The 18,119-nt window shown below is 40.4% G+C and overlaps 2 protein-coding genes across 3 annotated transcripts; one reads left to right on the top strand and one right to left on the bottom strand.

The window, feature by feature from the left end:
• Positions 1-267: 267 nt before the first annotated feature.
• RB195_020094 (uncharacterized protein) lies at positions 268-5,483 on the top strand (the record flags this gene model as incomplete). 2 transcript variants are annotated; one of them, XM_064188246.1, is made up of 8 exons in its annotated part: positions 268-375; positions 452-538; positions 591-671; positions 1,567-1,671; positions 2,664-2,753; positions 2,824-2,944; positions 4,961-5,131; positions 5,455-5,483. In XM_064188246.1, the coding sequence occupies 8 exons, from the start codon at positions 268-270 to the stop codon at positions 5,481-5,483; spliced, it is 792 nt and encodes a 263-aa protein (XP_064044127.1). The 2 variants fall into 2 exon arrangements, with proteins under 2 accessions (XP_064044127.1, XP_064044128.1); XM_064188247.1 differs by lacking the exon at positions 5,455-5,483 and having other exon boundaries at positions 319-375; positions 4,961-5,160.
• A 4,241-nt stretch (positions 5,484-9,724) lies between these two features.
• On the bottom strand, positions 9,725-16,235 carry RB195_020093 (uncharacterized protein; the record flags this gene model as incomplete). The annotated part of the gene is made up of 16 exons (XM_064188245.1): positions 9,725-9,862; positions 9,936-9,995; positions 10,249-10,350; positions 10,422-10,592; positions 11,665-11,807; positions 11,882-11,945; positions 12,008-12,166; positions 12,224-12,321; positions 12,869-12,978; positions 13,088-13,191; positions 13,593-13,754; positions 13,832-13,913; positions 13,974-14,123; positions 14,225-14,358; positions 15,950-16,121; positions 16,210-16,235. The coding sequence occupies 16 exons, from the start codon at positions 16,233-16,235 to the stop codon at positions 9,725-9,727; spliced, it is 1,875 nt and encodes a 624-aa protein (XP_064044126.1).
• Positions 16,236-18,119: the final 1,884 nt, after the last annotated feature.

Genomic DNA, 18,119 nt, shown 5'->3' with positions numbered 1-18,119 from the left:
CGTACCACCTCAGGTTCGTGGGGTGATGCCTTTAACTGCAACGCTCCACTGCACCGCTTCGAGCGCAACCACTTACGCATTATGCAACTACACAGTGCTTCATGTCGTTTTGATCTTACTATGCAATCGATATTTATCGAAAACGAAATTTCAGCGTTGTCTAATTATTTTCAGTCTTCTTTGTAATCATATCAAGGTTATCACCACTTAACCTGCATGATAGTGCACAAAATTCTCAAAGAACGGAAGTGCGTTTCATTTTGTACGATGGATAGTTCAAGCCAGTCTCCTCTCTCGTCTTATTTTACACTTATAGTGATGGCATTAATTGGTATTGTTCTAGCATATTGGTACTACTTGGAAAAATTTCGGAAGGTAAAGCAGTATAACCTTTGCATTTTCACAACACTTCGTTCAGATGGATACACACATAGTTGTTTGTTTACTCCAGAAAGAATCGTCAGAAGAAGATCAGCAAGATGCTGCTGTAAAGTACAATCTACCTGTGAGCAAAATCAAGGCTTATCCAATAGATGAAGTGAGAGATTTGCTCCTTCAAAACCTTGACTTGGAATAATCTATCTTCTTAGAAGTTTCAATCGTCCGACCATACCGAACCGACGGTCCCGGGGGAATTGAGGACAGAAAAAACACAAAAAAGCGCTACGGATGTACGTAGGCGTAGGATCTTCTGTTTAACTTTTACTTGTTTGAACATACTAAATGTGGAGGAGAAAAAACAAGAAAAGAACAAACAAACAAACAAACGAATGAACACGATATCTTTTATATTGGTCTTGGAGCGAGCGTACAGTTGTTCCTACGCATCTTAGTGTTAAATTGCCAAGCTCTGCAGCAGCAAAGCTAGGTATAAGGTCCTACCAACTTGACCACTTTCATATCAGCTACGTAATCACTGTGGGGTGGTCGTTAGTAGCTTAGTACTTCTCGCCCGCAATCACTGAAGTGGTTGACGTTGAATACCCCCTTTGGAAAGCGTTCGACTTCAATTCAGAATGTTGTGAGATTCGTGAAAGCGTCTCTAGCCTATAAAATGAATTTTGAGGACCAGGAAACGTATCAAGTCAGTGTTTTATCCTTTCAGACAAGTCTGGTTGCAATTTATCGACATTGATAGAATGAAAGACCTCGGGCGGTGTCAGGCCACCAGCCGAGCGTGGAAATGACGTATAACCTCTTAGCAGTACGTCACACCCACCTATCCATGACCACATGCTTTCAAACAACTGAAACCACCAACTCAACAATCCAGTTTGTTGGTGGTCACGACGTCAAAGTACAGCGCCATACTGAAGTAGATGCTTGGTATCAAAGTTGTATAGAAGGCTGATAGTGTAATTACCCTTCATTAGTTACATTCATGGTTGAGATCAATATTCGCTAGCACTCATGTTTGCCAACCGCGACGCACGAATACGAGAAGGACGGGAAGCGCTCATGCAACACGCGAACTTATAACACGAGCCGCAGCGGACGCGTCGTGGTCGCGCGGAATAACGTAGATGTCATCGACTATCTGTCTCATAATATATTTTCATTTTTAAGACGTCCAAATCAGCGAACAGGAAGGGTAAAGAAAGAGCGAACTGTAGAAAGAGCAACTCGAATGAAGTTCTAACCGCAAAATCCATAGCAATAATTGATCCAGAGGTGAGCAGAATGTTACTTATCTGAAAATTAGACGGGACCATTACCGTTAGTCATTATAATCACTCTAAATAATGAGGGGCTTGGCATGTCACGTGTGTGTGTATATGTATGTATATATATATATATATATAGATATATATATGTATATATATATATATATATATATATATATATATATGTATATATATGTTTGTAACGAAATTCCAGAAAGCAGTGAGACGGGTCCAACGGCGTGAAATAGGTGCCCCGGGGCGAGAAAGCTATAAAATGGAGTAGGACGGGTCCAACGCCGTCGAGTTTACTTCGCGGGGCCAGAAAGCTGAAGAATGAGGTGAGACGGCTCTCACGGCGTCGCATTGCTGCGTCGGCGCCAAAAGACGACAAAATGCCTTGAACGGGTCCCACGGCGTCGATCTGATACGCCGAACTGCAAAAGTACCCCACCACATCTGTCTATCCCCGCCGCACGTTCGCCTCATCAGATTGGTAACATCCTTCCTTCAGAAATTGGAGATACGCACCGAAGCGGGTGCTGAAGTGGTAGCTAGAAGTTTACATGAGTAGACGTAGAACCTTATCTTTGTCATTGCGATGTTGACGATCATGTCATTTGTTAGCTAATTGTTGTGGAGAAAGAGAAGAAGAATTCACGCTTCGAATTATGTTCCTAAATTGTTACGATATCGAAGGAATATATGTACATAGGTGTCCCATCAGATTTGAATATTCTGCAAATGTACTGACACCTTCAGGAAGAAAACCATGTGATCATCACTGCATGATCACTTCGTAAATGCGTAAATTCCTTTCAAAAAAAAAGAGAGAACGGAAAAAGCTTCGTCAGAAAATTGCAAGTTTAACTTCACGGAAAATGCCACTACATTGAACTTCTATTGATCAGTCATCACTATGTGCACTACGGATGGCGTTAGCCTTACGTTCATACTTGTAGTGATCATATTATCATTACAACCTAATGAAAGTATTTTTAGTTAGCATCAAAGTACACTTTTCTGAGGAACAAGGACCCAGTTATGGAATCCTTTTCTGAACCAATTCCAGAAGAAGAGCTTGAGTTGTATGTGAGTTGCTCCAACTAGATCTATTGTTCTGAATCAATTTAAAAGATTTTTCATGTTGATAATACTCCAGAGTAGTTCTAAAGCAGTGAATCCCGCTGAAGCAACTACATCGCTTAAGAAGCATTTGAATGAAGCGCTTACTTCGTTCTTCAACACTTCAGTGAATAGTCTAAGAAAAGAAAGCATAAACGGTTAGTATATTTGACATACCTAAAACATTATATTCTCAACAGTTAAAGAAAGCAGCTTTCGCGTTTTTTGAACGTTGTAGATATCCTTATTCTCAGACAGTTCGCTGACTCAAACAATAAATAACTACAGATGGCGCTTATGTTCGCAGACACGGCCATGAAGCAAGTTCCACAGGGGCGAGACCCGAGAGACATGGCCATTAAAGAGAGAGAGAGAGAGAGAGAGAGAGAGAGAGAGAGAGTAGGAGGGAAGGAAGGAATTTTGCAACGTATCTGAAAGGAGCGTAGGCCGTAACGCACGTACTTTCTCTGCGTTTCGACGCAGTTCTTTCCTCTCCTGTACCGGCCCAATCAAGCAGTTATTACGGTTGCACCAACGAGGAATTTCATGCCCGACTATAAACAATGCCGTTCATGTGTACGGCGCAAGCTTGCTTAGTTTGAGTTGCATAGCCTCTTCGAAGATTTGTTTGTGAAAAGATGCTCAATCCGACTAGAATCGTCTTCTTCTTGGATAATAACAGAGAAAAATCCTAGGTTAATATGCGAGCCACCTGCTGATATAGCGTTTTATTCACTATGAAATATATAACGTCGGATTTCCCTCAGGAAAGATAGGGTTTGGGATCTAGATTACGAGGAGTGCGTGACATCTTCAACAGGTATGTCTTACCTTTCTGGAGATGTAGAGTAGTTCTTGGTTTCTCCACCCTGCTTGCTTTCTCTGTTCCCTACATTTTGCCGTTGACTTCTTACTACTGCAAAACAAGCAAGAGGTTAACTGCTTAAAGGCAGCATACCACGAATCTGATGGTGCGGATTTCAGGTGGAGCATTCGTATACGGGGTCGCAGATTGTGGAGACGGGAGTAGTTCCGCTCACCTCTCTCTTCATCACCGCAAACAGCCGCCTCCAGAATGCTGTTTTGTACGACGCCATCTATTGCAACGCTCCACCCCTTGCGCCGCCTCCGCCCTGCGATTCGTCGAAAATCAATTCGGACTGCCCCGATAGGCAGTAATGGACGCTACGCGTGCAAGGGTAGCGCGCTGCAATAGAAGGCATCGTAAAAAACAGCATTCAGGGGCCGGCTGCTTGCCATGATTCAGGGAGAGATGAGCGGAACCACTCCGTAATCTACGACCCCGTATACGGATACTCCACCTGAAACCCGTACCACCCCAGATTCGTGGTATGCTGCCTTTAAAGAAATTCGCGCAAAGTCGTAACCTGGTCCGGTTGCTTTAGATCAATGTCTACTGGTCAACATACTCCCCGTTGATTGCCGTCATCTCATTGAAATCACTTTCCAACACATTTTACTATAAAAAATGACTGAAAATAATGTTCTATTGATGTGTGTAATGGCACATTCCCGCGGCTATATTGGGGAGTAAGTTGATCGAAGGGCCGCTATTTGATTTAAAATGGTCGGACCAGATTATAATTGCGAAGAGGCATGACTTTCATTGAAAAATTGACCTCTTTGCTGCCCTGTCGCAGTAAGGAGTCAGTGGCAAAACATAGGGCGAGAAGTAATTAAAGAGAGCAGTTGATCTACACCTTCAGAAAGGACACTTACCTACCTGTTCGAGGTTCCCACTTTCGATTACGAGTGTGGGCGTGTTCACGCTCAATGCACCTTTATCCTCCTTAAAAACGGCGCGGAAAACGGTTTTCGTGTACGACATTCCCTACAAGACACTCTACGACCCCACTACTGCACAAGGCCCGGTTTCCTCACCAGCCTATCGACTGATTTTAAGCGAACAGGCCACTAATTGATCGTCATTGATTGTGGTCCGCTCGCCTAAAGATGGCGGATTTTAACGTGCCTCGTAGAGAAAAACATACAAAAAATCCGTTACCTAGGCCTCTTTCAAGACGGCTGGGAGTGCTTAAGTGTGGTCACGCACTCATACTCGTAATGTTCACCTCTTACCCTATCTTATCCTGGAAAGATCTCATTATCGCCAACTTCGCAGAAAGACTATACTACCACGCTTTTTTTTGAAGAAGAAGAAGTTGGAAAAGAGAACGGAGAGGTGTCCAAGGAACCAAAGTTAAACAAAAAGTCATCTGGAATTACGGGAAGGAAAAAGAAAAATTCATTGACCAAATTTTTCAATCGTAAACGAAGACGGAAGTTTGCGACGCAATCAGACGACTTGATAACCCCGTCGCAATGTACGGTAAACTTTACACTGATCTTTTAAACTTTATCATTATTTTTACATTGAAACACACACGGAGCAATGGATCTAAACTTCTTGAAAATTTATTGTTCAGAAAGATTTTACACAATTTCTCATTATTAACATCCAGGACAATTGAAAGTTCTTTTTTATTTAGTATTGATCAGTATCAGATTAGTATCACGATTTTTCGTGTAACCATAAGCGCGGTCAGTTACACTCATTACATTATAGTATTTGTCTTCTTAAAAGAAGTATACCACGAAACTGACAATGCTGGGATTTCTGTGCAACACCATACAGTTCTGGTTCTAGATTACAAGTATGGACATTGTTATGCTTAATTCCTCTTAATTATCTTGAAAACCGAGGTGGCAAATGTTAATTTTGAGGGAACTTTCCTGGAGCTGCCAGTTACCTGTGGTGAGGCGACTAGTGCAATCAAATAACAGCCTTAAAGGCATTGTATCACGAAATTGACGTAGTACGGAAATCCCATGATTACCGCAGATTTTGGTTTATGCATTACGGAAACCAACGTGGATCCGCTCAAGTTCCCTTACTTGTTGTAAAAAACGGCGCGGAAGATGTCGTTCTTTTCCACGAGAAAGAGAGAAAAGTTGGAACACACCAGCGCACGCGCGGCGTCCACGAGCGAGCGGTCAAAGATCAATGATCTTCTCACCACCTTCTTCAAGTAAAACCAATGAATAATTTGCAGAGGGGACCTCAGCTTGTGTAAGAGACGTTTTCTAACGTAACTCATGAGAAAAACGTTCACACGCCGTTTTTTTTACGACGATCAGAGAAAGTTGAGCCGTGCTGGGTTCCGTAACCTGCAATTCGAACTGTATAGGTCCCCTGGCATTTCCGTACTACATCAATTTCTTGATATGCTGCCTTAAACAGGAGCGGGTTTCAGTGTAATATCGTGGGATTCCTCTTGGCGCTTCATCTATGAGCTCTTGGAGTGGATCCAAAACACTTCCAGATACTTGCAGGGATAGATATTAGGTTAACGCGCCATTATCGTAATCTTAGCTTCAGAATTTCCGCTATGATCACCTATTTGTGTGAAGTCACGTGATCTCCTTTTGCCGTCAAGGTGTTCTTTCATTCGGACATACGTTGAGGGTTTCTCCTATGTATTCGTTTTTCTACTGCATAAAAGAAATCAAATAAACAACACACGAACTTATGCAGTCATCTTCCTTGTCACATGGTCATGTACTACATGACCGTATTTGCACTCCAGTAGTGAAAATACGGTCATAAAAACAATTACATATGAGCTTCTGCTTAAACTCATACGCAATCGCCTTTATGGAACTCTACAATCGCCACTGATTCTCCAAGATTACCTTTGGTTAGACGGAGCGGAATGGCACCTCTAACATCATCGGAAATGAACGGTATACAGAGTATTTATTTTCCTCCACACTAGATTAACTTCGGATTTGTGCTCATTTTCTCGCAGAGAGAGGCGAGTGTAGTGTAGCGGCTAGAGGTTCCGCTGCCTGCACGATCGACCGAGGGTTCGACTCCGCCCTAGTGCTCACCAAGCCTTTCATCCCTCCAGGGTCGATAAGTTGGTACCATACTTGTCTGGGAGGATAAAAACACTGACTTGACACATCGGCTAGCCACCGCAAGTCATTGTATAGGCCAGATACACGTTCGTAACCCTCAAACGATTCTGAATTGAAGTGAAGGTGGGGGTGCATCCCAAGCGGATTGACTAACGCCAGAAACTTTATTCTTTATCCTTAAATAGATTATTAGTAAATTATTTTCAAAGTCTCTATCAAGTGACCATATTTATGGCGCACCCTGTAGAAAATGCTTATATATAAAGGAAAAAGGAACCTTTTACTATGTAAGATTATGGAGGTGAACAGAGAAACAATGGATAATTTTCTCCAACAACTAACTACCAACTGGTTATCCGGTCCGACATCAATAATGACAGGTAGACACCATTCAGGCCGTGTTCCAGCCAAAGCAACATACAACGCCTGTTTTCCAACAGGGATTCCAATACGGATCCCAAGAGGGTTGATTAACGCCAGACACTTTATCCTTTATCCTTTATCCTCACAGAGTTGCGTTATTGACCTCACATTTGCTACCAATACTCGATTGATTCTTTCCTCTCTTTCAGTGCAAAGGTAGGTGGCTGTGTGAAACCCATTTCGTTCTACCAAACTCGTGTGTGTGATGAATGCAAGGAGCTGCTTTATTCTTCTGACTTGGTTTGTGGCACACTTTGTTCTGTTGGAAATGTGCACTTAGACATTAAAAAAGGGTAACAACGAAGCAACCATTCTCCTTTAGGCTTATCAATAGTGAAGTTAATATACTTCGGCTGTTTATTTAGTACCTTGGAACAATTGTCCATCTCTGCTTGAGTAGGAAGCAGTCGTCAATGTTTCGGCGATAAAGCCTGAATCTACGGTCTATACCGAGCCTGATAGGTCATCTCAGCTATTCAACAGTACTGAACTTTTCAGGCCATCTCATAGTTATTTATGGAAACAACAATGTAAAGAAGTACACGTTTGTAGATTTTAGTGAGTGTAATTTCTATGATTTATTGGTGATGTCAATATTACCCCGTATGTTGCGAATCTCATGTTCCAAATTACCTGCACATTCTATCACAGGGGCAGGTGGAGTGTAGCGGTTAGAGGTTCCGTTTCCTGCACGATCGATAGGAGGTTCGAATCTGATCTAGCGCTCACCAAGCCTTTCATCCCTCCGGAGTCGATAAATTTATGCCAGACCTGTCTGGGAGGATAAAAACACTGACTTCACATATCGGCTAGCCACCGCAAGTCAGTATAGGCCAGTTACCCGTTCGTAAGGTTCAAACGATTCTGAATTGAAGTGAGCGTAGGGGCGCATCCCGAGCGGATTGATTAACGCCAGAAACTTCTTTTATTCTATCATAACTATGACTAAATTTGACTTAAAGGCACAAAAGTGACTATGTTGGGCCTCTGCGGGCAAATATAGAGTTTGGTGTGTAGATCGCGAGTATGAGGGTAGTCTTCTCAATCCCCCTGAATCCTGAAAAATGACGTGGGACACGTCGTCTATTCTTAGGTGCGTTAGGGCCACCTTTTACTAAGTCGGGTTCCGTCAGCAGCCTATTCGTTGGTTTTATTTGAATAGGTTCCCACCTCAATGATTTTCGACAACCCGCTCGTGGAGGTGGCGCGTGGACAAGGTTTACGCATCTTCACCTTCTTCGCAGGACCAACCGTCGTTTTCCACGCCATTTTTCAGGAGGATTGAGTAGAGCTATGCTCATACTTGACATTCTCATCCTCATTTCAAACATTACATTTGTCTACAGAAACAAAAACATCGTCAGTTTCGTGATATACATCCTTTAGAGGCAGCATACCACGAATTTGAGGTGGTGCGGATTTCTACTGGAGTATCCGTATACGAGGTATACGTAGATTATGGAGACGGGGGTAGTTCCGTTCATCTCTCCCAGCATCACAGCAAACAGTCACTTCCTGAATGCTGTTTTGTACGGCGCCATCTATTGCAGCGCTCCACCCCTTGCTCCACCTCCGCCCTGCGATTCGTCGAAAATCAATTCGGACTGCCCCGACGAGTCCGGATTGATTTTCGATAGGACGCTACGCGTGCAAGGGTGGCGCGCTGCAATAGGAGGCACCGTACAGAACGGCATTCAGGAGCCGGCTGCTTGCAGTGATTCAGGGAGAGATGAGCGGAACCACCCCGGTCTCCCTAATCTACCACCCCGTATTGGATACTCCACCTGAAATTCGGTGCCACCCCAGATTCGTAGTGTGCTGCCTTTAGTCGGCGGGCCAGTGTTATCACCTAACGCGCTTGTCCGCGTCCGTTCTTGAACATAGCTCTGCGCAACCTTCTCCATCTACGCTCGATCGCACAAAAATCCATACATTCGTCACTGTTCCATAGCTTGTGAGGATTGGCGCGAATTGAATATGAATACCATGCGACCCGAATACCTCGAATGTTGACAATGTCTGCGAGTTCAACGTAAGGAAACAGAGCTTTGTTAGCAAAGATTCGATGCTCTCTGCAGGCGTTTGACCTACTTAGATTGGACTTCAGCGGTGTGCTGACTACTGCATCTTTTTGCAATATCTGAGTAACTTTTGTCATACAACTGTGCAATTTATATGTCGATTATAGCTATAATAGTAACTGTTATTATCATATAAAGTTATAGAAGAAATATCTTCACAACACATTGCAACTAAACGAAAAAAAAACAAGTAAATAAATTTTATTAAAACCTAATTGCATTACTACCTGGAACTCAAATATTCATTATGGCAATATCAAGTGATGTTAATAACTAGAATTATCTAAAATTACCCTATCGAATCAAATGAACTCGTCAATAAAAACACGTCATTGCGATGAACTACATCTACATCAAACCGAAGCGAATAAATCTTTTCGAACGCTTAAAATATACCGTAGATATTTCGTTGCGTTACGAATCACCTAATGAAAGAAATAACCTAGTCTAAACCTGTAACAAATACGATGTACTGGGAAATTCACTGAGCACTTATTCCTCATCCATAGATGCTCGTTCCATCACAGGTACCGGGAAACCATGTTTCATATCTTTTGGAGGCCATTCATATGTTCTATTAATGAGCTCATCATATTCAACGGAGTAAATTTGTTGACGAATAAACATTTCCTAGAATAAAAAGCAATCATCTCTTTAAACAATTTTTATACTATTGATTCAAAACATTTGCACGCAAACTCACCTTGTCCTCTGGTTCCGGATGGAGAGTAGCGAGATTTTGCTCGTACAGATAATTTCCAACCTAAAATTAAAAAAATATGACTTTTACAGATTATTCTACACTCTATCTCACTTGTAGTATGTTTTGCAGTAGAATTTGTTTTATTCTGCGTTTCGAGCTTAAACAACGAAGGGACTTGCGTTCATAGTTGGCGCCAAATCCTTTCACCCACGCTGCAGCGCATGCTCCTTCTTTGTTTGATATGCACTTCCTCTTCCATAGGTTTTAGTGGCACATCCGCGATACGCGTTAAAATATGCAAAAGGGGACTTACTTCGATTGCTATTAACACCGATAATTCTCGGATATCCTTTAAACGTGGATACAATCGTGCATAAGTTTGAAGCGACTTCTCTGTTACAAATTCCGAGGTGCACTGAAAAAAGATGGGTTAAAGCTAAGCCCGAGAATATTTTCCGTGTACGGCGGCATGTAAGATCAACTTACGCGAGCAGCGATAAGGAACACCTGATCCGGAATGTGCTTCGCCTTGAAAAGTATAGCTGCAAGTGCTACTCCAGGGAAAATGTACGAGTTGTTTCCTTGACCGGGCTTGAAAATTCTACCGTCTATTTCGACATTTTCAAACGGAGAACCAGAAGCGAAGAGGACCGATCCCTAAAACATCTATGAACATTTTTGAAATATTTTAAATACCGTAACAATGTGCCGTCAACTGAGGGTGAGGGGAGATTTTTCGAACTTATATCAGAAGGAAAACTACGCTTTAAATTAAATTTATTAAATCGCCTGGCCACATTTTCCTTCGATATTATTTGACAGATGTACGAATCAAGATGCTTAGCAAATATTTGCTTACTTATTTATTTAATCGTTCGCATTTTTACAAACCTGCAATAAATATGAATGATGACATAAAATTTGTAAATATAACGTAGTGGGACTGGTGTAGCGTAGTCGGTTAGAGGTTCTGCGGTGCCTGAACGATCGGAGGTTTGGATCCGACTCACCAAGCCTTTCATCCCTCCAGGATCGATAAATTGGTACCAGACTTGTCTGGAAGGATAGAAACACTGACTTGACCCATTGTCCAGCCCCGGAAGTCGTTGTACAGGCCAGACACACGTTCGTAAACCTCAAACGTTTCTGAATTGAGGTGAACGTGGTGGCGCATCCCACGCGGATTCGTTAACGCCAGACACATAATGCAGTAGAATATGTAAATTTTGGTCCGTATAAATGAAAAGCGTCCCTCCACTAGCTCTTAGCAGATTTTTACTCTGTTCAGCTCTGCAACAACTTTTTTTGGCAGTTGCTGTTTACATAATGGTTCATACATAGCTCTAACCAGTAAACATATGAACTGTTTGAAGAGGCATGTTTGCAGCAAAAGTAATTATTTTTGTCTCTGTCGATGCAGAGACTCTTTAAAAAAAGGTACATGATGGAGAAAATATAGGGAGGTATTCGTTTGGGTTCCATATCTGAACATGTTGTTTTTAAATCAAATTGATTTTCTACAAGAGCTACATCCTTAACATATCCACTAAAACGAAAATATGCAAATCATAGAATTCCATAAAATTCTGGAGAAAAGGCTGAAGGTGAACTGGTTGGCACTAGAACGGTTTCGAACCATGAATCCATCGTGCAGTCACAGCGGAACCTCTTACCGACTTCGCTACATCCGCCCCAGGGAAAAAATTAGTCAATTTGGAGGAAGACATACATTTGTTATTCTATAAGCATCCTCTGCTGTACATTCCGCTTTACTTGTTGGATTTGAGAGTGCGAATATAATAGGTCGTTGGTTTATTCTCGCCATTTCCGTAATAATTTCTTCTGTAAATGAACCGCCAACGGTCGAAGCACCTGGAAATATTTGACGATATGAAATGCTCGTTTTTTTTTCATTAATTTAGAATGAAAAAATTTGATCCACTAACCAATTAGACCATCAGGTTTTACAGTCTTTACAACTTCAAGCAAATTTTTCGTATCTGGCATATCCTAGGATTTAAAAAAACTTTCATCTTTTCGTATTTTAAATCACGCTTTTCTTCATCACTAACCTTAGCGAATTTTAAATGATTATCTGGTAACGTGTTATGTCGACTTTTTGTCACTAATCCATCAATATCCATGAGAAAGATTTTGGAACAAGCTTCTTCTTCAGAAAGTCCTTCTTCGCTCATTGCTCTCACACATAATTCGGCCACACCAGTTGCTGCCTGAAAAAAAAATGGAAATGAATGGATGAAAATATCCAGCGCTGTCGTTTAAATTACCGCTCCAGCTCCAAAGAAGACTAATCGGTGCTCTCGCAATTTTTTGCCAGTAACTCTTGTGGCTGCTAAAAGACCAGCAACAACAACAGCAGCAGTACCTGAAGCATTAGAATGACGCATGGGTCCTGCATGGAAGAAGGAACAAAAGAATAAATTGCGAAAAAAAAATCTACAGTGTTCATTCTCGGAATACATGCATATACATATGTACATGGGAGAAATTAAGCGAAATTGGATTTCATCGATGAAATCTCCCTCAACTTTTTGTCTCGAGATTACTGAGTTGATGGGACCAACGGAGGGAGGATATGTATAGCTACAGTGTGAACTATGCCAGCAGAGATTTGAAAAAAGGGATGTTTTTGCCTCCCGCGTTCACAGTTTGTTCAAATTTTGTTTAGAAAATAAAACGATCGGAAAAATTTAGAGGTAAAAATAAATTACAAAGTAGGTTGTAATGTATGAAAAAGTTTTTGATCGATGAATCACTTGGTCATATTTCGAATTTTTACTTACCTACCTAACTGGCATGAAGTGAACGGTATCTTTTGCTACTAAGAATCCCAAAAATCTGACCACTTTCGAATACTCGAATTTCGAATCGACACCTTTCTCGGCTGAATGGTTATCTTATTCTAAGGTTACCTTGAATATCGTCGTTGAACACACAATATTCGTCTTTGTATCTATTCAGAAGACGGTAGGCGTTCTGATTGGCGAAGTCTTCAAATTGTATGAGCGTGTCACGACCAAACCTATGTACATAGAACGTGGTTTAGTTGTGGATTAAGCTACTTTTTATGATTAAATTCCTCGTTTCAGGTTAGTAAAGTCATTTTAAGGCAAAAACACACATTAAATTACCTTTTTGTACAAGCTTTCATAAAATTATCAAGGAGGAGATCGTACTCTTCTCCTCTAACCCGTTTTCTGCGAAGTCCAATATAGAATGGGTCATTCAAGAGGCCCTAAAATCACGATTAAACATTTCAAATTTATTTTAACTTAAAATTTATTGTGGTTTTCAATCTATTTTATCTGCCTATAATTTAGAAATACATTTATTTAAAATATTTCCAAAATTATTATTGTGTTATTACATTATTATACTATTATATTATATTATTATAAAATTATTTTTATATCATTTCAAAATATTATTTAAAATAGTAAATTGTAGTATCAATGTAATGATGAAAATGTAGATGCATAAAACCTAAACATAAAATATCTCCTAAAAAATATCCTAATGTACACTAAAAAAATCTCCTATAAACAGAGATTATTTTGGAAAAATGTAGTACGAAATATCAAAAAGGTGAATTTTAAGAGAAGGATTTTCCAAAAAAAAAAGTCTTTCCGAACAAACCAGGTTATCAGTTCCCACGTCGATAATAACCGGCAAACACCATTCCGGTTGAACTCCGGCCAAAGCAACGTACAGGGAAAGTTTCCCGACAGGAATACCAATACCGTAAGTGCCGAGATCACCAAGTCCAAGAATTCGCTCTCCATCAGTGACGACAATAGCCTGTGAGTACATGGTAAGCACGGAATTCCTCACTGGACCCTCATTCTCAGTCGGCGGATACATACGTATGTACTCACCTTTACATTTTGTGTTGGCCAATTGCTGAGAATTTGATAGATTTTGCTGATGCTGTTGTCGTTGATTGTTACGTATAGACCTCTGAAAAACTAGGGTTTACAGGAACAGAAATTATATTTTCAAAACGGTTCTTCTGCTCACTTTGGATTACGGTAGATGAATCCGAATTTCTGACAAGCTAATCCTACTGTAGGAGTGTAGACAATTGGCAATAGTTCCTTGACGTTATCGCAAAGAACACGATAGAAGAGCTTCTCATTTCGATCATGCAGCGCATCCAATTGGATATACCTGAAGCGATTGAAATTGTCGTATCGTAGTCGCTTCATCCTCATTCAAAGTCGAATTCACAAATTAATAATTAATAAAATAATTAATAAAATTAATTTTACTTTGAAAGATTATCAGGTTGTTTACGAAGTTTCGCCATTATACGATACGCTTGTTGTTCTTCTGTCATGAACGCTGGCGGAATAAGTCCATGCAAACCGAGATATTGACGTTCGAATAGGGAAAATGCCATTCCCTAAATTGAACCTAGATGATCCAAACGAAAAAAAGCTGGACGAGAAAGATCGGGAAGACATTTAGAGTTAATAATATCTTCAATTATTTCTTTTTTTCATTTAAATCCGTTAAGTTTAATTTTGAATAATTTCCCTCAACGACGGACTCCGTGCATAAAGTCTATCGCGTGCCACGACTGTCGGACTATCACGTTAGATCTATTTTAGCTGTTAACTGACAAATGTCATTCATTCCCTATACTAGCTAGAGCATTTCTAATTCATTTATGAGAACCTAGTTATTCTAGACCAATTATTTTTCTACTAATAATTATTATTGAAAATCTAGTAAATTTGGGTTTTGCTGGGTTGTTCGGAAAGTTGCACCAATGTGAAAAATCTAGAATTTTATCAGCAATGAGTCGAATACTCTAGCAAGCGCAAGAATCTACTAGAATGTTCTCGAAACTTTTCATATCCGAGCGCACAAGGAGGCGCGTGTCTGTTTTTTTTTTCTTACTTCGCTATTGTCAGTTCGCAATCATAAATGCACAAAAACTTCTGAACAAAAACATCGTTTCGAACAGTCTCAAAAAAGTTACACCGCACCAGGTTCCCCATTCGTCTTATTCGTTGGACATTGCGCTTTCATTCTGCTATTTCATCACTTTATAAATAATTTAGTAATATTCACCCTTACTGAAAGAACATCGACAAATGCGACGACCTGACGGCAGTGGTCAGGAATTCTTTCGCATCGGAGCCTTCTCAATTCTGAGCAGGATGCACCAATGATTTGCCCAATAGATGGAGTAAGGTTAAAGATGTTAAAGATGTGAATAAATTGTTGAATTATAACTCTTTAAAATAAAGTTATAAAAGAGAATCGAAGAAAAATTGGTGCAATACTTTCCGAACAACCTGGTAGGTTTAGCACAGCAGTTTCTTAGGCTGCCTGCAGAGTTCGGAGCAGTTTGGCGGCTCTGCGGTTTTGGTGGTCATTGACTGTTCACAACAGTCCGCTCAATAAGCACCAAAACCGCAGAGCCGGCCAACCGCCGGCTCTGAACTCTGCGGGCAGCCTTACACGAGCAAAAATTCACAAAAAGCAGCAGTGACTAGATTTGCAGAGTTCGCTAGATTTTAATAATTTCAGGAACTTGTAGAACTGTAAACTTGTTTTCATTTCCTATCTCCCATCCACAAAAAATTTCGCAGGTATTCCATGGAATTTTGTCTAAGCAAAAGATCGCCTGTTCTTTTCCTGTTCTTCGAATCTCGTACTTCTCCTCATAGTACCGGCGCAACCTCATAAAGCCCACTTCACAAGAGGACCAGACAGAAGATAAATGAGTAAAATATCTGGCGTTAATCATTTCTCTTGGAATGCATCAGGGGAGCAGATGCACGTCAGAAAAAGCTGATACCATCACGATCGTTCTTTATTCTCAGCGATTTTTTCTCCAGCGTGTGCCGAAGCACCAGGGAAGAATGGTTTCAAGGTCGTTCCCGTTCATTTTTTTTTCTCCGCGTAAAATTAATAGCTTGAAGAGGGACTAATTGATCGATCGAACAAACTCTTTTCGTCGAACACGGAAAGTATGTGTGTACCTTATTAAGATGTGGTGTTTTCAATAAATCCACGCCTCTTTTTGATGGTGTAATACGTTCAGGTCGATAGAGTTTATGTAAGGCCATTTGCTTCGGATCATTAAGATCAACGTTATCACCATGAAGGAGGCTAGGAGCAGTTGTTGACACTACTCGTGTGCCTGTTCTAACTCTGAAAATATTTAATCGATCAATAAGTAATCAATAATCGATGGCCTACTGCCCCAAAAGGCAATCTTGTTAAGATATTAAGAACTTACGCTTGTTGGTGTATAGAGCGAATCATCTCTGCTCCTATACCTGTAAATTATATGAAATTAGAGAAAAAGAAACTATTATGCAGGAATAGGATCTATTTTCGAGGGCGAATATATAAAATTTATGGGGATGAGAGTTTAAGAGGTGACTAAGCAAAGAAATCCTTTTATCTTTGCATAATTTCCCTAATCTACATAGAAGAAACTTTTTTTGGACTCACTACCTACTTAATTTTTCTCTCTCCTTCCTTTCTTTCTTCTCTTCCCAAACCTTATTGGTCTCCAGTCTATCATCGGAAAAAGATAGAAAGAGATTAGGAACAGAATTTTGTTAAGTTTCAACGAATATTTGGTATTTGAAGAGAGTTTTAATAGTCTGAAGAGGAATGTGAGGGAATTTTTTTAACACATGACTGTTGCAAATCAAAAAAAAAAAAACTTTCTTTCCAAAACTTCTTTCATCAAAAAAGGCGCTTCTGCTGCTCTGTAAACAAATGTTAACTAAAAATTGGATTTACATGCGGGAACCTCTAAATATTGTAGACTCATGAGATAAGGTGCTCTGCGCAAACGTTCTCATCCATCGAACATCCGTTCTCATCCATGAAAAGTAAAAAAAAATCAATAATAAATAAAAGAAAGAGGAAGTGGACGCTATTTGGATGCTAAAATGATTGCTGGATATTTCTTAATAATATTCGAATGATCTACAAAGCGATAATTTCAGTTGAGTACTCGATCTTAACAATTAGGGATTATATCAATTTAAAAATACAGAAATTTTCCTGTTTTATGAGACGAATAAATTAAAAGCACAACAGGTGCCCGGTTACTGAAGAAATAGGAAGTGATGGGACCTGAATGGTAGTGGGAAAATTACGGTAGAGGCTGAGAAGTATGAATAGAGTGTGTGGAAGCGGGGAAAATAAATGCTTGCATACAAAGGAGAGAAGGGTTCTCGCGAGCAGAATTTTTAACGCTGATTTACTGGAGCATCTTTCACATATGTCCGTCTCATAGCATCTGCAGTGAATCCATGAGAAGAAGGATTGAAAGTTTTTGCGTTCAAAAGACGTGGAAACATTCGATATCTTTAGAAAAGATGTAAGAGAACGATTAATCACTGTAGCTGGACGGATATGGTGACCCAATGTGGTGAAACATGTGATAATCTATCCTTGGGTACTGTTACCTAAGTGTTTTTCGCTCTAGGCACTTGGTGTAAGCGATCTCACTTGATGAGAGGATGTGATTTCTCAGGATGTGATTCCGTCTCAGAATTTCGCACCTTACTAGGATTACCAGTTCTAGCAATTTTGACTGAGTTGGGAGCGAAAGCGCTTAGTTAAAGCATTGACGAGATACGGTCGCCTCGACAAATAAGTGATAGCTGCTATTTATTTATTTATTTATTTATTTATTACGCTCAATGGCGCTCCAAGGAGGACATAGCAAGAATAAATACTAGTAGACAAGCACAGTAAATACATAGTGAGAAGACAAAAAGGAAAGAACACAACGAGTAGGGATCAGCCCCATGTACGATTCCATCCTGGGTGCCAAATAATCTGTGATTTTGACCTGATCGATCAAGAATGACCTAAATCCAACTGCATTCGAGGTGAGACCCTCTTTAGCTGCAACGCCAATGTGCACAGTCGGCGAAGGTCCCACACCGCCAGCTTCAGTGCAACCACCTACACAATCGCATTAAGGTTCAGCTCGTTTTAATCTGACTGTAGCGCTAAATTATGAAGATCTGTTTTTTGCAATAGTTTTTCGCTTTGCACATACACTGATCGGTCTTCCGTGATTCAATTACGTCAGCGCTGAAAAAATAAGGAAAAGGTGATAAATTTCCCCACTAGAGCTGGCCGTTATGACTGAGACTGTGATTTAAGTCGTCTAACCGC

The sequence above is a fragment of the Necator americanus genome, chromosome II, assembly GCF_031761385.1.
Source record: "Necator americanus strain Aroian chromosome II, whole genome shotgun sequence".
NCBI classification, from domain to species: domain Eukaryota; kingdom Metazoa; phylum Nematoda; class Chromadorea; order Rhabditida; family Ancylostomatidae; genus Necator; species Necator americanus.
This window is presented reverse-complemented; position numbering and strand designations above follow the sequence as displayed.